The sequence below is a fragment of the Meriones unguiculatus genome, chromosome 19, assembly GCF_030254825.1.
Source record: "Meriones unguiculatus strain TT.TT164.6M chromosome 19, Bangor_MerUng_6.1, whole genome shotgun sequence".
NCBI lineage: Eukaryota > Metazoa > Chordata > Mammalia > Rodentia > Muridae > Meriones > Meriones unguiculatus.
In genome coordinates this window covers 53,594,537-53,617,520 of record NC_083366.1, presented here as the reverse complement: position 1 = coordinate 53,617,520, position 22,984 = coordinate 53,594,537, and the positions used below count along the sequence as shown (strand labels likewise).

At 41.7% G+C, this 22,984-nt stretch overlaps 1 protein-coding gene and 1 long non-coding RNA gene across 3 annotated transcripts; one reads left to right on the top strand and one right to left on the bottom strand.

Moving 5' to 3' along the window:
* Positions 1-23: 23 nt before the first annotated feature.
* On the bottom strand, positions 24-21,513 carry Snrnp48 (small nuclear ribonucleoprotein U11/U12 subunit 48). The gene is made up of 9 exons (XM_021633114.2): positions 21,319-21,513; positions 16,880-16,993; positions 16,603-16,663; positions 15,682-15,756; positions 10,400-10,588; positions 9,664-9,785; positions 4,854-4,942; positions 4,228-4,386; positions 24-207 (listed from the first exon to the last, which is right to left on the bottom strand). The coding sequence occupies exons 1-9, from the start codon at positions 21,469-21,471 to the stop codon at positions 159-161; spliced, it is 1,011 nt and encodes a 336-aa protein (XP_021488789.1). The 5' UTR covers positions 21,472-21,513; the 3' UTR covers positions 24-158.
* Positions 15,206-19,162, top strand: LOC132649358 (uncharacterized). Of its 2 annotated transcripts, none has more exons than XR_009587795.1 (3): positions 15,206-15,337; positions 18,336-18,405; positions 19,073-19,162. It is a non-coding gene; the product is annotated as an uncharacterized LOC132649358 (long non-coding RNA). The 2 variants fall into 2 exon arrangements; XR_009587796.1 differs by lacking the exon at positions 15,206-15,337 and adding an exon at positions 17,922-17,980.
* Positions 21,514-22,984: the final 1,471 nt, after the last annotated feature.

The window sequence follows — 22,984 nt, the reverse complement described above, 5'->3', positions numbered from 1 at the left end:
AATCATAAACATGGAGGGTGCAATTTTGTCTCATGGTTGGAAACATTTATTAAAATGATCATTACATGATCATAACAGCCACTTTCTCCTATGCAAAGATTACAATTAAAACACCAGCATATTTATTCGTAAGCGTAATTAATGCATTTACATTCTGTTCATATTTTTTGCTTTCTTCTTTTATGACTATGATGTCTTTCTCCATCCCTGAAATAAAGAAGTATAAAGTTATAAATGAGAGGCACTTTAATATTTCAGCTTTGTAATAATTCAACAGTAATATATTTTCACCAGACATAAACAATAAGTTAAAGCACGCATTTAGAACTGAACAATACTTTTTTTTTTTTTTTTTTGAGACAGTCTCACTGTGTAGCCTCACCTAGCCTAGAACTTACTATTTATTTAGAACAGGCTGGCCCTGAACTCAGAGATCACCTGCCTCTGTCCTGCTAAGTGCTGACATTAATGGCACTTTAATTAAAGTCTCTATAATTTATAGATTAAGGTGCAGCACCACTTCCAGCTGAACAATACTTTAAAAGTAAAAGGGAAAAGTCACTTATTAAATTAAGATCAAGATTAAAATACAGGTGAGTAAAATTGGGGGTGCTAATTAGGGAGGGAAAGGGAAATACAGAATAAAGTAGGAGGGTAAAAATAACAATAAAGATGTTTGAAAAAGTCATAAGGACTCATACTATTAACTACCTTAAAAAAACTCACAATACATATAAGTCTATTTAAAAACAAGCCTGTTTAAAGAGACTTGTTGAGGAGCATAGGAGAAGAAGAGGGAGGGAGGGTGGGATTGGGAGGGGGTGGGGGAGGAGGCTACAGCTGGGATACAAAGTGAATAAACTGTAATTAATAAAAATAAAATTAAAAATTAAAAAGAGAGACTTGTTTATGGATATGAAATCTTTTCATCTGAGCTGACAATGCTCCCTCTAAGAGCCAAAGACGACTTAACAAACACCCTACACAAGGCATGAAAGGCCTTCTTTAGAGCTGTTGGTCAGGGTTGTCGAAGAAACCTGCAAAACATTGCAGGTTATTGCTATTGGAAGGTAAGTCCCTATTGCTGAAGACAGCATGCACTTCAGACACAGGCCCCTGAGCTGGAACTGACGGGAGTGAAAGCCTCCTCCCTGAGCACTAGCTTTCATAGTACCAGAAGGCACCATGCAAGCTTCCAACGGAGGAAAGCAACCAACAGTCCTGCCCAGCTATGATGCTCGTGAACCACAACGACCAGCATGACACAACAGCCGTAAGGGTGCAGTAGTGCACAATGCCTTGTCAGTAAGCAAAAGCTCTCTGGACTTAAGACCTCCTACAAGGGGGAAGTCATGCTTGCTGCTGGAACCCTAGCCAGCACCCAAGGCTAGTGAAGGCACCGATCTTGGAAGAGAATCTTCAACCACCACTTTACTAAACTAGCAGAATCCCTAACTGCACTCAAAATCTGTGTGCTTCTACCCACAGTTAACACCCCCTCATGAAGAAAACCCTTTATAACAGAGGGCGACCATTACAGAAAACCACAACTAATCAAAATGTAGAGCTGTGGAGCCCTGTACCAATGGACACTTCTATAAAACCCACACTTAAGACTCAGAGAGCACTGCTGAAGAGGGGGCAGAGAGACTGCAAGATCCAGAGGACCAGACAGAGCCTGTGTCTCCTAGTAATTTCAGAAGCTATGCCCATCAAGTCTCTCTAACACAACTGCCTAAACAGGACGTGGACAAGAATAGACATGCCAAACTAGACTGGAGAAAGCCATGAGGCCTCAACCCTAGAAAATAACTACAGGCAAATAAGGAATTCTAAGCGCAGAAGAAACAGTATTATGAACAAAGAGCTACCACTTGATTATCCAATCAATACCAAGCAGTCATCCCTGAGAACACATACACAAGTAACATACAGACTAAACATGCTATATTTAGAAATACTTATGTGTATATAGGTATACATATATACATGCATGTAACAACAATGAGTGGGGTAAAAGGCAATGAATTTCAAACAACAAGGATGGGTATATAGAAATTTGGAGGGAGGAAAGAAGAAGGCGTATATGGTATCTTAGAAGCAAAAGAAAGAAAAAAGGCAAGCAAAACAGATTTATATTTCAGAGGTCTGCTTTAAAATTAACTCTGAATATATGTTAATGTTAGCTAAGCAAAGATTCCATTTCAAAGAGAACATTAAAGGAACAGGAAAAAGCATTACATTGTCTGACTTATTCTGGCTGCTGTCTCAACTTTGTACAGCTCGGGAATGACTGTAGGAGTCAGCTTACTCTAGAAAGAAGTGCTTCCTGCGCACACACTGCTAACCTCTAAGGAGACCACCTCACGTCCACACTGAAGACCCCCACTGTAAGCTTACAGAGGCTGATTAGGGATGTCGCCTCTGAGAAGCGGCAAAATGCAGTTTCTGCTAGACGGGCAAGAGTTCATTTGTGGAGTCGGGGGGGGGAGCTAAGCAAGTGTTATCTTCAGAAGAGAACTGTACTACAGTTAGCTTTAGACAACAGACCAAATGACACAAATATAGCAAAGCTGCCAGGCCAATACAAAAAGCTTTACTAGGGCTAGAAAGATGGCTTGAGCATTTACTGTTCTTACAGAGGATTAAGGGTCAGTTCCACCACCCCAGCAGCACACAAGTGCCTGTAGCTTCCGTTCTAGGGTATCCAGTGTCTTCTTCAGGCCTCCACAGGCACCTGCGCACACTGGGCGCACATACACTGAGACAGGCACATACTCTACCAGTGTCCCTGGAAAGACATGCCATGTAAAAGCCTGGCATCTGACAGCACTGCCCACAGTTAACTAAGTAAGGGCCAGAAGTGTGTTGCACACCTGCAATCCCAGCACTTGGGAGGTGGAGGCAGGCAGGTCTCTGTGAGTTTGAGGCCAGCCTGGTCTACACAGTGAGTTCCAGGACAGCCAGGACTACACAGCGAGACCCTGTCTCAAAGAAACAAAACACTACCAACAAAAAGTCCTAAGTAGGACATGGACCCTGCCCTCTAGGAGCTAAGACTCTAGTGGAGAGGGAAGAACTAAGTGTGCCAAACAGTTACATGCTGGGTAAGGTGAGCCTTTTGCTCGAGTAAAAGAGCAAAAGAAAAGATACGAGTTTCCAAGAAATCCTTAAAAAAATAAAAAGAATTAAAATTAGGTAGCAGGAGATAGGACAAAATGGCATAGATGTGGATGAGAAATGCAAGTCAGGCTACCCAGGAGAGACTCTTCACTTCATGGGTCATGGAAAGTTCAAGAAACAAGCAGAAAGTAATCCTGAATGCTAAGAGCCATCCAAAGGAATGTGAATTTTGCTACTGCTGAGTTTTAAGAGAATTTACTTGGGCAGTGGTGTAGAAGTGCTATCACAGCAGGTAAGGTTAGAGACACATACAGCAACCATTATCCTCTAGACAGACAGCAACAAGAACAGAAGGAAGGCAGATGGCTGAAAGGACAGGAATTTGGGCCTGACCAGATAGTAAGCAGTAAGTAAATGACTATCTTTTCCAGCATGGGTAAATTTGGGAGGGCCATCCCTCTAACCACAACAGGAATACTAGGCAAGAAGGACAGACTGAGGAACAGTTTATCTAGAGCCTGGTGAATGTTACAACCAGGGGATGCCCAGGAAGCAGCTGGCATACCAGATTAGACCGCAACCGGCTTAAATTTATTATTTAACATTCATTCATGTCTCCTAGTCATCAATACTAACAAGGGTAAAACTGATTGATAAAGCTGGAACATCTCTGGTTCTAAAAATACTTGAACTGAAGAATTAGCTTGAAGAATGAGAAACGTGAGAGGACAATATGGACAGAGAAGGTCTAAGCAAGTACCATAACACTTACTGCTGCATCCAGACATTACTCTTCTACATCAGGTTAAAAAGAAATTTTTAAAAAAGGAGGGAGGCACCAAGCTGATTATGTGGTGGTACAGGTCTACAATCCAAACTACTTGGCAGGCAGAGGCAAGAACATCACAAGTTCAAGGCCTGCCTGCGTCCTACAGGGGGAGGGGGCAATGTGTTATCACGCACACAGAATGAGGAACTATGTCCCTATGGGGGTAGTCTATGAACTGAACCATGGCGAGTATGAAGAATTCCTCGACCTTAACTTATCCCTACAATTTATTTTCCTGCATTCTACAACAAAGACTCAGGGATAGGCACACTCACCTCTCTTTCCTTCTCCTTGACTCAGGATTTTTATCCTTATTTCTTTTTCGTTTGTGTGGGCTCCTACTCCGACCCCTTCTATGTCGTGAACTTTCAACATCCAAGTAACTTCCACCAGACTGTCGCGAGTCTACCGAAGCTGATCGCCTTTCTTCATTCCTGCAGTACAGAAAGGAATTTCCATCAGCTCCTTTCACCAATGGCCTCCACTGCACACACAGACCTCCATCTAGGGTCTAAGTCTATATCACACCAATGGTATATAGAGTTAAATACACACGCAGAGACTTATATTCCACAAAGGCAGCGGTCACACAAACAGTCCCTATAATGTGTCTTACTTAATAACTACTTCCCTAACATCTGCTCATCCCTAAGATTGGCAACGGCCTGACTCTAAGTACAGCAGTTCCGAGCACTGACAATAAACAAGCAGCAATGAGTCACAGAATGTCACCAAGAGTCTCAGAAATGCTAAAAGCTACTTTAAGCCACATACACATACTGCTGCACATCCATGGTTATAGCACATGAGAGGCACACTACCAAGCAAGTGCATGGCTGAGGCTCAATATAACTATAAAATCAGGTGGACAAGCATTTCATCAGTAAAGACAACGGCATACTTTTCAGCACCATCTTCTGCTCTTCCTTGTTCTTCTTGCCAATGGTTACTGAGTTCTTCCATGTGCACCTTTATCACATCCCGAATTACCTTGGAAGAAGTAAAAACCAAATGTCAGATCAGAAAGTTGTTCTAAAACTTTAGATCGTGAAACCAGAAAAATAGGGGCTGGAGAGATGGCTCAGTGGTTATGAGCATTTATTTGTTGCTCTTCCAGAGGACCAGGTTTAGTTCCTACCATCCATGCTGGTGGCTCACAATCACACAGAACTCAAGACTTGGGGATCTAATGTCCTCTCTCGACCTCCTTGGACACCTGCACTCATGTGGACATACCCACATATACATGTAATTAACAGTGAAAGAAAAATTACTGTCATTACTCAAAAACTTACAAAGCGTTATGACAAAATGGACTACGAGATGCATGTATTTAAGAACTATTTTAAAAAGGCACTGATGACACTGTGAATAAAAGGCAGATGGCAGTATTACTTCAATGTTAACCTTGAAGTTGGAACTATGCTATGACTATGCAAGACAACAGCCTTAGTCTGCAGAAATACATTTTGGATTAAATACTATTTTGGGATAAAGAACTATGATGTATAAAACTTACTCTCAAATAATTCAAGAAAAAATATGTACAGGTACAAAATAGAGAGTAAATGATGTACAGAAAGGATAAACGGTGGCTATGCCTATAATCCCAGTACCAAATGAATTCAAGAAGCCTGAGCTACACAGTGGGACACTGTCAAGAACAAAAGGGTAAGAAGATAAAATAAGATAGAATAATGGAATATATGTGACATGAAGGCAGAAGTAGGGACAATGAGGGAAGGGAGAGGACCTGCAAAAGGAGCAGAAGCAACAGAAGACAATGAGTTTTCGAAAAAGAGCAAAGCATAACGGCTCATGTACTGAAGGGGGTGAGTGGAAATGGTGAGTACACAAGGTAAAACACCCACAAAGGTGATCCAAGTAAAGATGTGCAGAATTCTTACTGTTCTTGGTTTTGTAACTCTTCTGTATGATGATATCTGCACATGATTTTTAAAACCTAATAACTAAAACAAGATGAAAGACAGTATGAACTATTACAGTTACTTCACAGATGCTCTCCCAAAGAAAGATCAAATCCCTAACCTAGGAGAACCACATGAAAGTTTCTCTTCTATCTTACCCACATTATCAAGCACAGGTCTAGTCCCAGAGAAGACAGAAATAAAAACCAAAATGTGGTTCTGTTCCCCCCTGGGGGCTATTGCCCATCAGCCTATGAAGGCAGGAGGATCAGAAGGTAAGGTGCAGGGCTTGGAAGCCATGAGAATGATGGAGAATAACCACTCCAGGAACCACTTCAGGGAGCTAGTTCAACCTTAATTCTGCAGAACTAAAGCTATACCCCTTAAGGAATGAGTGGGGCCTTCAAGGATAGGTGTACGTAACTGGTCAGAACTAGGCACTTCAAGGATGCTTGATTTGCATTAAACAGCATGCTCCTATCATATGAATGGGAACACAGTGTCTCAATATCATATAGGTGGAGGGAGGGGAAAGCTAGCAGGGAGCTGTGTCAGAGGCCATATATCAAATGTGGGTGAGCCATCTATGTCTAAAGACACTCTCCAGATGAAGTCAAGCAGAGAGTAGGAGGGGAGAGAGAGTCCTGCACCTAACATCTAGCTCAGAATGGCTACCTGGACTAGGGGGACTGCAACCTCAAACAGCAGGGTCCTTCCAACACCAAAAGAGAACTGACATTTCCCTCTTGCCTGCCAAGAAAATGTTTCACAGTACAGGAAATAGGGGGAATTACCAAAGAAGACACTACAGAGCCAGGCATAATAGCCTACACCTTTACTCCCAGCATTTAGGAGACAGAGGCATCGTAGGTGGGTCTCTGTAAGTTCAAGGCCAGCCTAGTCTACAGAGAGCAAGTCTCAGGAAAGCCAGAACTACACAGTGAGATCTTGTCTTGAAAAATAAAAATTAAAAAGAAAAGAGAGAGACACAGACTACAGTTAGGACCTGACTGTAGTTTTCCCCTTCATCAGTGAAACTTTCAATAGCTCCAAAAGGTAAACATAGAACAATGCCAAACTCCTCAGTAAGGCCTGGGAGTCCTTTCTGACACCAGAGGAGAAGCCACAGAAATCACCTGGCAATTCCCACAGAAATCCTAAGCCCCAGCCAGTCCCCAAAGACCCTCAGCTTTGTTTTTGCTGTTGTTGTTTGTTTTTAGTCTGTACTCAGAGCTTTTCATCTGGAAATGGCTTATTTCCACTTCTTGACCACTATATATTCTCCGTGGAAAACCCAATGTAGCCCAGGCTGTGCCAGTAGAGGGCATGAGCCACACACAGCGCAGCCACATTCCAGCTCTAGGACCTCGAGCAGCCCCGTCTGACTACCTCTGGATAGTTCTACCAGGGTTCCCTGAAAGCCATCTAGAAGCCACCTGGCACAGGTCCGCCACCCAGCACACAGTCAGGAGTTTCCTTAGCTTGAAGCTGCGCTTTTCCTCAGAGCTGTGGTATCTTAGACCTCACACCGATCTAACCTTTTAACAAGAAGCAACCACTGCTCACTCCGACTTTAGCACAATCTGTAACGCCACTGCACAGAGCACAAAGATGCTATCTCGCTGCCATCACCTCTGCACATCCCGGCAGTGTACTGTGCATCGTATCTATAGTATGTAACTTTCTGGCTGAAATTTGTCAAAATTCAGATCCTAGTCCAGAGCAAACCAAAAGTACATATGGCATGAAATGGAAGCTAGGAAAGGGTAAAATGCAGACAAAGCCGTAAGATGGGGTAGACAATCAAGTCTAGAGGCAGGAGGCAGAGTTAAGGAAATGTAAACTCCTTATACTATGCTGATCAATTAAGTATATTTAAGTATTTCCGTGAGAAGAGGTCAGGCATGAAATGGTAAAGAGCACCAGTATCAACACGATCCCAAAGATATGAGACCAGAGGGGACCTAGAGAATGACCAAAGATTTGAGGGCCTGTAAACACTTCTCCTGGGAGAGGTATGTCTAAAATAGACTCTAATTATAAAGAGTACTCTAAGAAAGGCCATGTTGGGTGTGTGGCAAAGTGTTAACAATGACTCAGAAGCATCCAGAACGGGCTGAGTGACCTTTCACCTACCAAGACTCAAAGTGACAGAAAAGATCATTTCATATAAAGTGGCAACATGTGTCAGAGAATGGAGGTAACATATGTCAGCAGACAGCTTCAGAGACGTGCTGGATGAAGCAAAATAAAATCCTGACAAAATGAGCTTACCCTGTAAAAACCTCTGAAATCAGAAAAGAAATCATATAGAACAATTAAGAGGTTAATATGGAAACTGGGTCTAGATAGAGTAATTTATGTACCAAAAAATTCACCAGTCTTCCCCACTAAATGACATCTAATAAGTCTAGCTTTTATCATAGACAGACTGACTTACAGTAAATATCAAGACATTTCTCACTAGGCGCGGCTACCCACACACAGTGAGCCTAGCACTCAGGAGGCTGGAAGGAAGAACCGCTGAGCATGAGTCTACCCTAAGCTGCACAGTGAGCTCCAGACAGCCTGAGCTCTGGGGTGCAGTGAGAGAACCCATCTCAGTGGATGAATCAGTGAATGAATTAGTAAAAATTTCAGCCTAACTCTTCAGTAGAGCACATCAAAATTTCTACAAAAAAAGCTGGGGAGAAAGTCAGTGGTTGAGAGATTGGGTTCAGTTCCTAGCACCTACACGGCAGCCCACAACCACCTGTAACTGCATCTCCAGCAGATCCGACACACTCTTTGGCCCCGTGGACATTGCATACATGTGCTGCACTGACACAAATGCAAACAAAATACTCATGCTCATAAAATAAAAATAAATCTTAAAAAAGTATGCAAAAAGTGACAGCTAATATTTACTCAGGAATTTCTATTAATCATCTTAACTAATAGATTCTCATGATATCCCTGCAAAGGCTGTACTATCATAAAAAGAGGGAAGAGACTCCCCCAGAATTTATGAAAACTCAACAGGGGCTGGATGCTCTTAAGCATCTAAATGCTGGGCATGGTGGAACACACCTTTCCTCCTAGCACTCAGGAGAACAGGCAGGCAGATCTCTAAGTTTGAGGCCAGCCAGAGCTCCACAGAGAAACCTTGGCTCACAAGGACCTGTAACTCCAGCTCTAGATCCAACATACTCTTCTGGCCTCTATGGGCACCCATATATATATTTCTATGTATGTGTACACACACACACACACAATGAACATATTCAGGCACACACACATCTACATAAAATAAAGATAAAAAGCAAGTCACACGCAGCCAATGACATACAGCAGAGTAGAAACTAAAGCCAAAGAATGGCGCATGGTGGTGCATGTCTTTAATCCCAGCATTCAAGAAGTTAAGCGGAAGACCTCTGTGAGCTCAAGGCCAGCCTGGCCTACAGAGCAAGTTCCAGGTCAGGGAGGACGACATGAAGACCCAGCCTCACCCCATTCTCCAACCACTGCAAACAAACCCTCTTAAGCCAAGGGCCGCTGAAAGCTCAGATTTATTCTCTTATCACAACCCAGTACCACTTTCTGAAAGTCTCTAAAAGGTTATGCAACCTCCAAAGACTATGTTAGCAGAAACGAAAACAGGTAGGCCTACGAGCACTGGGCAAAGACAAACAGGTGTGGCATTTTCAAGACACTTCAGAAAAAAAACCTCCAGGGGCATAAAATAGACTTAGAAAATTATGGGAAATTTTCAACACAAGCACTACAAAATTATGTGAAACTTACCTCAGTATAAGATTTTTTGGTTATATGAACATTCTTAGCTCTGTAGGACTGGCGTCTTCTTTTATAATCTCTCACTTCTGCCAGGATTTCTAGGTAAGATTTTGGACTTTTTCGGCTATTATCTAATGAAAGAATAAAAATATTATAGCCTTAGAAACTTTTAAATTATTTTTAATAATGTATATGTATATCACTATATGTAAAACATGTACGTTTATGGGTTTGTCCATGTGAGTGAGGGTGTCTGGGGAGTCCAGAAGAGGTCATTTGATCCCCTGGAGCTGGAGTTAAGGCAGCAGTGAGCCAGCCAATGTGGGTGCTGAGAATTGAACTTGGGTCCTCTGCAAGAACATTATAAGCTCGTATAAGATCTATCTCTCTATCCCCACTTTTAAATTAAGAAATTAACAGGAATAATCCTATTTAGTATGTTTCAAAGTAACATACAAAAAAATTCCAAAATGTTCTCCAGATTAAACAAAATGTATGTACACAGACCATTTTATATCACTTTTTCTTCAGCATAGAGGTGCTCTCTGTAATTGACAGAACATTGTGCTTACAGTAGGAGTCAGAATAAACTCCATTCATAAGCAATACCATTCATTACTAACTAATGTCAAATGAGATACAAAACCACCTTACCCCACATCAAGTGGCCCAAAAACGAAATCACTTTACTGACATTCATGATAAGAAATGACAAGAAATGTAAAAAATGATATTCATTTCAAACCTTGATTGACTTTAGCAGCCAAGTCTACAAACAGATCACTGTCATTTTCAATGACTTGAGAACCAGAACGCTTTTTCTTTGTCTCCTCAATGACAAAATCATAAAGGGCAAGACGATCTGCTTGGGTAAGGTCACAAACAGATCGTTTATGATTCAGAGGAACTTCAACAGGCATTGAAGAATACATTCCTAAGATAAAATAAGACAAGAGTAAACGATGGATAAAGCATGTGGACTTACACTCTTAAATATGTGCTATAACAATACAATCTTAACCCAAACTACTTTTACATATGAAAAAATGCATGTGATAAATGGTCATAATTCATGGATGTCTGCTATTCTCTCCAACAAGGTTAGGGCAGACTGCCCAAGTCAGGTAGTGATAGCCATGAAAAAAAGACCCCGAGCATCAGAAAACCTGTCTTTCTTTTTGATGAGGTCTGGCCATGTTGCCATGGTAGCCATGCTGGTGCAGACTCATGGGTTCAAGGGATTCTCCTGTCTCAGATTCTCAAGTAGCTAGGACTACTTGGTACACACCTTAGGAACATGTGAAGAAAACCTCTGTGTAATAATTTCTTAAATACGACCTCTATTACAAAAGTAGAAATTATTTCTGTGTATATGCTTTTTCATAAAAGCTGAAAATACTTTAGCCCTTCTGAAAACAAATTAAGAGACCGTGAAGAATGAGTTAAAAAAAAAAAATCCTTATATGAAACATTAAAGTGCAATGACTAAAGTGGGGAATCAAAAAAAAATTGTTTTTAATTAAGCCAACGATGGTGGCACAGACTGGTACTCTTAGTCTTCAGGAGATGAGACGGTCACAGGCAGGCCTACATAGCAAGAGGAAAAGCTGGGCTGCACAGTGAGGCTCTGTTTTTTTGTTTTGTTTTGTTTTTGTTTCTTTCTTAAAGTAGAAACCCTGAAATTCCTAAGGAAAAGACAACTTAAACTTGTTTTAGTTTCCTAAAGAAGAAGTATGCTGGCTTAAATACATCAAATGGAAAAGGTAACCGCAGTGTCCCTAATAGTTACAGATCATTCTAAAGTCTGCTCACGAATGAACAATAAATATATACAATACCTTGATATGATGTATTAAAACATGGAAGAAAAATTGTTTTGAGATTCAAATATTCTCAAAGAAATAAAATGAGTATAACTGTAAACAAAGCAATTTAAAACAAGTCTTCCTATCGCAAACAGAGAACATCACTACTTGAGGAATGCTAAGGTTTGCTGGGTAGCCTAAGGGAGCTAAAGCTGGCCCAGAGCCCGGTGAGGATTCACAGTAGCTCTCCCCAGACCTCACTGACATCTCAGGTAAGAGGAACAGAAGTTGAGTAAGAGCACAGAACTGACTTCACACTTGTCCACACACTAGAGAGAGCTGCAGCGGCCCTGAGGCTGTGGTTTATCAGATGCAGATAATGACACCTGGACATTGGTACTGGTCAAGGGGTTGGAAATGAAGATGGACTCCCTCTTAAATCAGTCGACCACACTGACGCCAAGGCACTATCAAAAGATTTTATGCAGCCAGGGGCTAAACACAATCATACAATACAAGCTTGGCTTTGATAAGCCTAATTACTTTGAATATAAGTATAAAAATCTGACAGGAAAAATACAAAGTTTAGAAAACAGTATAATAATCAAGCTCAAAGTTTCCTTGTAGTAATCTTAAGTTTCTTTATGATAGAGACTAATACTTAAATTTCTTAAAATTCAATCAAAATTCCAAACCAAGACTTTAAGAGCGACAGTTACTGAAATAAAGTCAGAAGTTTGAGTGATACTTTTAAAAGGATATCATTTGCAAAAAGGATACTGCATATCTTTAAATAAGGAGTACATTCAGGTTCCTAATTCCTCTTTATACTCACCCCAATTACTGAAAAAGAAAAAGTACAGAAAAGGTTAAGCAACAAACTGCATTTCAAAACTCTCATAACATTTCTGATTTAAAAAAAAAAAAAAAAGGATAAGCACACCTAAACAAGCTTCATTTACAGGAGGCATGAATTTTCAAAGTGCAAGTTTCCATGTGGCTTATGTGCTGTAACCACTTTAAGTCCATGCTCTCTTTTGTCACCTTTTAAATTGTGGTAAAATATAAATGAAACAATTCATCCTTATCATTTTCCATTATACAGTTCGGAGCACTGTATCAGACTGTATCAGACTCATCACCTCTACCCATCTCCAAATCTCATATCACTCCAAAATCAAACTTTAACTTACTTTACTGTGCATTCTTCATTAGTTCCTTGCGATTCACAAGAAAACTTACCCACCACACATAAAGGAATTGTCTCAATGTGACAGTCATGCATGAACTGAGTACCCACAGAGACAACTGCTAACATTAGATAAAGGAAACCAGACCCAGAGAAGAAAAATAACTGGACCTCCAAGATTCTTTTACAGGACACTGATTTCAAATCATGGCCATGTCTCAAGTATGCGACATGAAATTTACAACAGTATGAATATTTAATGCTGGAGGAAAAAGATAAACCACTAAGTACAAAATTATTACTGATGATAAAATTAATAACTTTGTTATAGAACTGGTCAAAGTAGCTACCAAGAAAGTAAACACTTGGGCCGAGGCTGTTTGTCCACTTTACGTGAAGGTTAGCAGAGTTTAGGTTTGACCTCACACAACAGGTGCAGTGAAAACATAGTTACTGCCAAGACTTCCATCTTAGTGCACCTTAAACTATTAATCAGATGAGGAAATGACTATTGCTTTATGTTCACATAAATAAATCACTAAGAAGATAATTGAAGAGATTCTTGTCCTTAGGCCAAAGGTGTGAAAACACCCAAGATTTAAGTGGGCCACAAAGATAATTCTGATAAAAAACAATGTAGAACTCTACATGGAATTGAAACATGTTTTTAAAACAGGGTTGCAGATCACATTAAAACAGTTATTAAAAGCATTCAAATATTAAGATAGAAGACTTCAAAATCAGTTTCTCTACTCTCCTGAAGAACTGTTCCAAGTAATTTTTTGATGCCTAAGTCCAATCCCCAGTACCACAATATAAATAAATGACCAAAATCACTGTTTCTGTGATGAACTGAGTTCAATGCCTAAATCTTACTGTCTAGTTCTATAAAGTCATACCAGCTGACAGTTTCTAAATCATTCACACCTATAAAACTCACTCATGTCATAAGAACACTTGGTGCACATTAGTTTTTTTTTCTTAAATAGTGTAGCTACCAATTAATGTAGCTAGCCCCAGTCTAGCTCTTGCCATGTCTATTCTCACAATACAAGACAGCTGCTCTCCAGACACAGAACAAAAGCTCACAGGTTACTTATGCAGGGTGGTCGCACACGTACTTCTTCAGACTGACAACAATGGTGAGTAGCACTAACATGCGCACGTATGTGCAGCCTCTTGTGCTCGCAATGACATGATGAGACATCATCCAGAACCCCATCCACAACTTTCACTATGTCATTTCTAACCCAAAGTAGAAGAACTCAATTACGAGCCCGTGCCACAAGACAGAATTTCATTCTGGAGTCAGCCTTGCTGTTACCTAGCAAAGGTAAGCCTCTTCCCTTTGTGCTTCTTGACCTAATATGGAAAGGAACACTTCTCCAACATAACACAAGTTTGCTGAGGAAAAGAAGTGTTAAAAGGCAAAAGGATTAGCTAGATGTGTGGCACAAACCTAGAACTCCAGCTGAGGTAGGAGTACAGAGTCAGACTGAGGGCAGCCTGGGCTAGAGACCCCGACTCAAAGAAACAAAGGGGAGAGGTGCAGCGGGAGAACATTACTAAATACCAAAAGCACTGAAGACCTTTAGAACACACAAGAACTTTATCAAACTGGCCCTATCTGCCAGTTTCTTTCCTATCTGTAAAACACAGACAATGGATTACATGATCCAAGTAGTCTTTCAACTCCAAAACAAATTAATCTATCTAAACCAGGTAAGAGAAAAAGTCTTAAAAGCCAAGCCTCTCAAAAACAAACAAACAAACAAACACAACTTTTTTTTTCTCCTAAATTATTACTACTGGTCTGTTAACAGGGCCAACAAGTAGAAATAAGAGATCACAAAAGATTTAAGTGATCACAGATCAGTAACCTGCAAATTTAAAAGCTGAGATGAAGCCAACAGACATGAAAGTGTGAGTTTTGAAAGGAAATACAAGAAATGTACTTTGGCTGGCAGGATGGCTCACTGGTTAAAGATGCTTGCCACGAAACCTGACCACACATATTCAACCCTTGGAAGCCACACTGTGGAGTGAGAGAACTGATGCCCAGACATTTTGACCTTGGACCTGTACACATTATTATTAATTCTCATGTGCCGCCAGACCTCACCCTGCCAGACAACCAAACAAACAGAAAATGTTTCTGGGCTACTAGAAGTAACTATGGAAAGACACAGGCCAAGGACAAAACAATCTTCAGTCTAAACCTGCAGTCACCTCAAGAGAGATAAAGTCCAGACAGCACACAGCAGCTTCTTAGAACAAGGGGAAACTTGCGGTCACTACCACAGGAAGAGTGAGAAAGGAGCGCTCCACCTTCCACAGAAGGACAACTGGTAAGTGGAGCCAGCTGCTCTGACTCAATGCCTACTCAGATTCAAAAGTCTAAAATCTTATTAACTTACTTCCTTCTGTTTAGATTTTTGAATCTGCCAAATTCCAAGGCAGAAACATTTTAAAACAGCCCCGCTAGGCATAAGAAAACCCACAAATGCTCTAAAACTACAGGTAAACCACCATGCTTATGCTTTCTTTTCCAGAGGCACCCAAAAATCTCAAAGAGGTCAAATCCAAAACGGGTACAATTACAGACTTGGGAGGGAATGTTCTGAGAGAAGCAATGAAGATTGATCTTTAAATGTTATGCATCACGTTTCAATATTAAGAAACTCTCAAGGTCAGTACTTGCACCTGAGCAGAACAAAACAACAAGATACCCTTATCCAGTATACTTATTCACTACACAAAAACTTACCCACAAGGCAACCACAGCTATTAGATAATGCCAAAACAGCACCCCGGGCTGAGACAGTGTTTGAGGGAGACTCCAGAGTATCTGAGTAAGAAATAGCTATCCAACAAGACACAATGTAAGCCATCCCTCTGTTAAATGTAAGACTGATCCTTTTCCAATATAACCTTTTCACAAGGGTTTTCTTGAAAAGCACATACAACATGTGCCCATATGAGGAAAAAAAATACCTTGATTCACCAGTTAGCTGAAACTGCAACAACACTTACTTTGACTGTAACAATCACCATCTTTTCCAGCTGCAGTTCTAGCTTGTTTGATTATCTGGAACTGTGAATCCTTATCTGAAAAAGAAAAATTAGCATCATCCTCTATAACTCAGTAAGAATTCCTTCAGAGCTAGCTACACCCCAAGAAATTATCAGATTTCAATTAGTTCAGAAAACATTCAGGATTAAGACGCACAAACTGAAGTAGTAACCAGTATCTCTTAGAGGCCAGACACCATTTGAAATATATTAGTTACATTTTAAAGTGTGGGGATAGGGTGCTTGCACCGGCAAGTAAAGACTCTAGGTTCAAGCTCCAGAACCACCAAAAATAATGAAGAAACTTAGGTAGTAAACAGGGCAATATCTCATCAAAAGTTATATACATATCTGAATCAGGACATTGTTTCTTGAGGTGAATCAAGGTCAATTTGTACTGCAAATAACTGAACCACGTTTCTGTCTGCCCTTGTATCGTCACACTATACAGATCATGATTCTACCTTCTCTCATATCTTTGGTCATATTTTTGTTATAACCAAGAAGGGAGGCATGTACCCTACGGTGTAATTGTCTGTTTGTATGTTTTTGTAAGACAGGCTCTCTCTATTATTTAACTCTGGCTGTCCTATTCACTATGTAGAAGACCAGCTTGGCCTCAAACTCAGAGAGATCCATGTGCCTCTGCCTTTCCACCATGCCTGGGCTACTATTAAAATTTTGCAGGACCTTCATTCCCATTTAACATAAATGCAGTCTATTTTTACATTAAACAAAGTGTCTTCACTGTATGTTAATTAATCCTATTATTTAAGGTTCTAAATCACAAGCACGTCTATAATACCCATTCTTCTGCTAATTCAAAAAAGAAAAATTAATACAAAAATAGTCTATCTTTCAATTAATATCTAATATACTTACTCAAAGTAACCGAAGGAATCTTCAAATTCTCATAGAAAAAAGCAGGATTGTACATATCATTCTAGACAGTAGAAAGAACAAAAACAGACACTTTAGTTAGTATTCTTAAAAACTGCACAATTGGCTGTTTGAAGTTTTGTCATAAAAAATACCACAATGTAAATATAGTATCTGTGATGTCAGACAGAGTACTATCTATTCTACACAGGCTCACAATACATTCTCCTGACTTACTAAAGAATGAATTATATAATATTATGGAATAAATAAATGCTACCTCTTCCTCTTTGTCATAGCCCAGTTTCCTCAATCTGCAAGACTCCACGTGCTTTGCTAGTGATGATTTAGGCATGTGATGATTAGAATCATAAGGGCATATGGCGATTTCATCCTGCAAAAATCAAACATATGGGGGAAAACAGTATTTAAACAACAGTCTAGTACTTCTTTTATGGGCCTTGCTCCAATGTGGATGTCTGTATTAAAAACAAAACAAAACAAAACAAAAAAAGCCACTCCTCACCTCCCCCACTCCACACCTCGACACCCACAACTTTCCTGATACTGAAGCCAAAGAACATGTCATAGTTGTTGTTTTTGTTGTTGTTGTTTTGAGCTCCCGGTCATGATCCACTGTCCAAAGCTGTCATCCTGGCACTCCTGGTGAACTTTATACTCTTGTTGTAGTTCATATGTACATATGTGTGTAGGGGCACATGTGTAAAGGTGCATATGGAGGCCAGAGATCAACATCAGATGTCAGTCTGTCACTCTCTACTAAATCTGAAGCTCACCTATTTGGCTAGACTGGCTATCCAGGAAACCTTCTTTCCCAGGACTGAGGTTACAGATATTTTTACCACTTTTCCTAGCTCTTACTGGTTCTGGGGATTCCCATGCTTCAAAAGGAAGCTCTTTATCACCTGAGCCACCTTCCCAGCCTTTGCTTTGTTTTGTTTTGTTGAGACCGGCTGCTACTTTGTAGCCCAAGCTGGCTTTGAATTGATAGGAATAGTCTTAACTCATCCTCCCGAGTGCTGGGATTACGGCCATTCATCACCATGTCTAGCTCTTGATAAATGTTCCATGTTCTTTCCACTCCTCTAGTTCTTATTCGGTCTCCTGCAGTTGCCCCTTTTAAGTGCTGGCATCTCATGTAATTCTAATCATTAACCTCCTGTCATTCCATAGTATGCTTCCTAGCAATATTCTGGCTTCAACTCTCACTACGCTTCAGCTTCCCTGATGATCCATTTCATCAGACCATGTTTCTCTCTTACTGCCTTATCCTAGGAAGCACAAGGTGGCTCAGTGGATGAGGCACTCACCAAGCAAGTCTGACAACATGAGTTCAATCCCTAGAATCTACACAAAGGTGGTAAGAGAAACAGATTCCACACAACTGTCCTGACCTACCTCCACATCATACACACACAATAATTTTCTTTAATTTTTTAATTAGTAAGTACCTTATACTCAAAGTCCAACATGAACAAACATAAATCACATATATTCATTGAGGTCTATGTGATGGTTAATATTAACTGTCAAATTGATAAAATCTAGGATCACCTGGGAGGTGGGCCTCTGGGCCTATGTCTATGGAGAATCATCTTGATTAGGTTAACTGAGGTTGAAGACTGGCTGGAACTACTCCCTAGGCTGGGCTCCTGAACTGTATAAAAGGAGGAAATGAGCTGAGGACAAAGACTCACTGCTCTTCTTGGTTGCAGATGCAGTGATCAACTGCCTCGCACTCTGGTACCTCTGACTTCCCTATCGTGACAGACGCCACCTCACACTGTAAGCCCTCGTTTTGTGTCTGTTATTGCGATAAGACATCTGCAAGAACAACTTAAAAGAGAGTTTGTTGGGCTCACAGTTCCAGGTTACAATTCATCCTGAAGAGAAGTCACAGTGGGAGAAACCTGAAAAAGCTATTCATATCCACAAGTAGGGGCAGAGAGAAGGAACATGTTCCGCTTACTTTTCCTTTTAATTTAGTACAGGGCCAGCCCATGAACTGGCGCTATCCACCTTTAGGGAGAATTTTCCCACCTTAATTACCCCAATGAATAAATCTCTCCCTGGTTTGCCCAGAGGCTAGCCCAATCTAGACAGTTTTTTACTGAGACTCCCTGCCCAGGTGATTCTGCAGTGTGTGAAGACTAATCACCAAGCCTTCCTTTCTTAACTTGCCTTGTTGGGTATTTTATCACAGCGATACAAAAGCCTCCTAGCACCCAAATGTGCCTGCTTCCCATTTCAGTAAAAGGCACCACCTGCCCAAGCAAGGACTCTTCCCTGATAACCCACATCCAAGCAGCCACCTAGTCCTGACATTTTTACTCCTTCCTATGTGTCTCTGAAATCCTCTTCATTCTCTCTAGCCCCACTGCCACTTGTAGTCAAGATGTCACATTCCCTCTCTGGATTACAATGACTAATTGCTCTCTCTCTCTCCTTCCAGGATGGCTGCTTCCATTCTCCACCATCTGGCCATTTTTTAAACGTCGGCTCTCCCATTTACTGACTATAAAAATTGGGTGACTAATTAACCTCTCCTTGAGTCAGCGTCTTCATCTGTAAATAAGCAATAGACCCTCATCTCACAAAGATATCATGGAGATTAAGTAAATATAAATGTGAGCTTATAATCAGAAAACATTTGAGTAGGGCCCAGTACATAACAAGCACTAAATAAATATTAGTAGCCGTCTTACCAAAACACAAATGTGATTTGGAATGTTCTGACTTAAAATTTGTCCATGCCTCCCCTGTTGCCCACATTTTAAAAAACAAATAAACAATAATAATAATAATAATAATAATAATAATAAACCATCTCTAATATGACTGACAAGGACCTTCAGAAGGCTCTAATCCCTAGCCATTATCACTCCCCTCGCCATTTATAGCAAAGAGCCCTGCTTGGTCTAGAACTCATTGTGTAGAGAAGGCTAGCTCAAATTACAGAGAGCCACCCACCTCTGCCTCGAAGGTGCTGGGATTACAGGTGCACACCACCACGCCTGGTCACCAGCTCTCCTCCTGACGTTTTACCCATCCTCAAGTACTTCAAGCTCTCTAATGATTCAAGCCTGGACGTCTAAGTGGGGATGCTTTCTTTATGCCTCACCTAGCTAATTCTACTCATTTTATTTTTTTTTAGTTTTGACTTTTTTTTTCTCTTTCTGGTGAGTGCTGGGGAGATGACTCTAGTAAAGGAAGCATAAGGACCCAAATTCAAATCCTTAGAACCCACGCAAAAATATCAGAATATGGTCAATATGGTATCTGCAACTTCAGTGCTGCCACTGTGACAGAAGATAGACAGGGCTGACTCAAATGGTGGAGGCAATATCAAGACAAGAGACCCTAAACAAGGGAAAAGTTGAAGACCCATAACCCAAGCCATACGCCCATAAACACCCATGCACAGTTTCAAGAATATAAATTTCCAGACTTCTTCTGACCCACTATAGCCTATAATAACCAGTACTACAAAAATTTCAACTCCGCCCATCACAGACTCTGCCACCCAATAGCGTAACTGTCCTCTCTCTACCTCCCTCCCTGACACCATAAGCTCACGAGGACACAAACTACGAGTGCTGTCCACTAAGCACTACTGTAGAAACATGAAAATTGATTAACTATCCGGACTGCATCTAGCCTAGAAACTATCAAGGTCATTTGCCAGGATTTGTAAGCCAGTTACTCTGCTGAATATCAGATAATCACGTACTCCACAGCTTACTGTCTTATTTGGGGGTTTTACATAGAGTTTTTACACAGCAATCAAGTACACAAACCCTCGGACGCCAGAAGGCCTGCATTCAAATCCCAGCTGCCAATCCCACCTTGATGTTTTGGTTTCTTCATCTGCAAAATGCTGCCAGTCATTCTCACCTGGGCGGGTCATGATGCATTTTAAATGAAGTAATGCTGTGCCATATGTGAGTATCGCGACGCTGAGCAGACTTGAAAAGGTACAGTGGAGGGTTTGTTTCTTTCCATTCCTACTCTAACTTTAACAGAACAGTAGGTGGCTTATATGCAAATCGAATACATCTTAAATATCGCCATTGACGTATGACTTAAAGCTTGTTATTTCATCACAGTAAATGATGAGAGTTTAAGAAATCACCGCGCAGCGGGGCGCCGCGGCGTACACCAGTAGTCCCAGCGCTCTGGGAGGCAGAGGCGAACGGATCTCTGTGCGTTCGAAACCAGCCTGCTCTACAAAGCGAGCCCGGAACAGTCAAGGCTACACAGAGAAACCCTGTCTCGAAAAACCAAAAACTAAACTAAAACAAAACAGAAAACACCGCGCAATGTAAATTCCCTTTATCCTGCACCCATCAGAACAAAAGTCAGGATAATTCACTCAAGTACACTTAAGGGTCAGCTGCTAGCTGCCGTTCTTTAGCGGCTTCCTTTAATCGCCCCAGAATCGGTACTGTCCGTCCGGGTTTAAGGTAGAGAAGAGTGAGCCCGACCCCAGCTCACCGGACACTACAACTAACGCAATGCGGAACCCTAGCGACAAATGACGAAGCGAATCGCCAAACCGACCAGCGGCACCCCCGGGACAAGCACCCGGCGAGCCCTGCCCAGCCCTGCACGGCATCGGGACGGTGCGCTCGGAGAGGCCTGGGCCCCGCGGAGAGAAGCCCACAGCCCCGGCCAGGCAGGGGCCACCTCGCCCCTCACCTCCGCCGCCTCGTCCCCGGGGTCCAGCTGATCCAGGCTCCATCCCAGGGACGCTGTCACCTCCTCCAGCGTCCGGCAGCAGCTCTCCACGAACTCGCTCAGCTCCTCCTGCAGCCGACGGCGCTCCTCCAAAGGGGGCGGCTCGGCGTCCATGGTCTCAGCGCACCTCAAGCAGGAAGTGGCCGAACTGCTGGCCGCGCGTGGGCTTCTGGGAGCCGTGGGCGGGGCCTCGGGTTGGTGCCAGCCAATAGGGAAGGGCCGCAGCCGGGGCGGGAGCGGTAGTTTTGAAAGGTGCCTTCCGGGCTCTTCCGGACCTGGCTTCGTTTGCCTACTTGGTCTGTCCTTGCATCCAATCTTTGAGCACCATTCCCCCACTTTTTAGGAAAAGTGATTTACGTTGACAGGAAAGCTTAAATAACAACACAAGATGTAGCCTTTCTCCAGCTGGTTAGCAGTGTGCCACTTCCAGTTACTCTAAATGCCTTCATAGCTTCTAGATTCCTTACCGCAAATGTCAGTGTGCGCATCCTCGGAACATTTTCCTACGTAACCGCAAGGCATGATCAAACAGAAAATTCATAAAATTGTTGTCTTCCGAATTTCTTTTCCTACAGCAATTTATTAGGTTCTAACCGATTGACGATAATTAGATACAACCTCTTAATTTAGGGCGGTCTCCTCTCCTTTACCTCTCCTCCACTCCTGCCGCTGGTAACTGCCTCACCTCTTTGAGACAGCGTCTCACTATGTATGTAGCCCTGGCTCCTGGCCTCCAACTCACTTTGGAGACCAGGCCAGAAATCTGCCTGCTTCTACCTCCCAATCGCTGGGATTAAAGGCTTGCACAGGCAGCCTGGCCTCTCTCTCCTTTTAAAATTGAGTCATTGGATTTGTGATGGGCCTAGGCCAGTTGTCTTGTAGAATATTCTTCCTCCTGGATTTATCAATTCCCCCGGCCGCTACCGCCACCACTTCATAATTAGATGAAGTTTTAACACCACACAGAAAAATGTGTCCCTTTTCTTACGCAGGGACATAGATTCTGTTACTGATGCTACATGGGTGAAGGTGGTAGCTACATCTCCACTGTCACAGTGTGTTTTCCTCTTGGTAATTATTAAGTTGTCTGTGGCCATGACATCAAATGTCCTGAGAATGTAAGGCAGAGGTTATCAAAATTCCCGTTTCTTCCACCCTTTAATACAGTTCCTCATGTTGTGGTGACCCCCCAACCATAAAATTATTTCATAGCTACTTCATAACCGTAATTTTGCTACTGTCATAAACTGTAATGTAAATATATGATATGCTAACCCCAAAGGGGTCACGACCCACGACCCAGGTTGAGAATCAGTGTGTTAGGGGCAGTGTTTCAAGCTCTGGACGCAATCCTTGTGCTATGCCTGAGGGACAAGTTAAAATCTTCCAGAGGGAAGAGCCCTGCTATAGTCTTTAGCAAAGCTTGAACTAAACAACAATGACATTAGCAGTCTGTCCTGTCCATCGGGAAATCTCCATTTGAAGTCCCTGGCACTAAAACGTAATCCTTTACAAACCATCCAAAGAGAAAGGGTAAGAAAGAACCCAAAGAGTTCTAAAACACCTACAAAGTAAAGTTTTAAAAATGGCCGACTGTTCCTGACACTACTATGACACTACCAATGAA

Bases quoted from the DNA above. Each gene is read 5' to 3' on its own strand.
- Snrnp48 (XM_021633114.2), bottom strand. From the start codon at position 21,471: ATGGACGCCGAGCCGCCCCCTTTGGAGGAGCGCCGTCGGCTGCAGGAG. The intron at 15,757-16,602 runs GTAAGTATATTA...TTTCTTTTTCAG, and splicing joins GATTCCTTCGGTTACTTTGA to ATAAGGATTCACAGTTCCAG. The intron at 208-4,227 runs GTGAGTGTGCCT...TCTTTATTTCAG, and splicing joins TCAAGGAGAAGGAAAGAGAG to GGATGGAGAAAGACATCATA.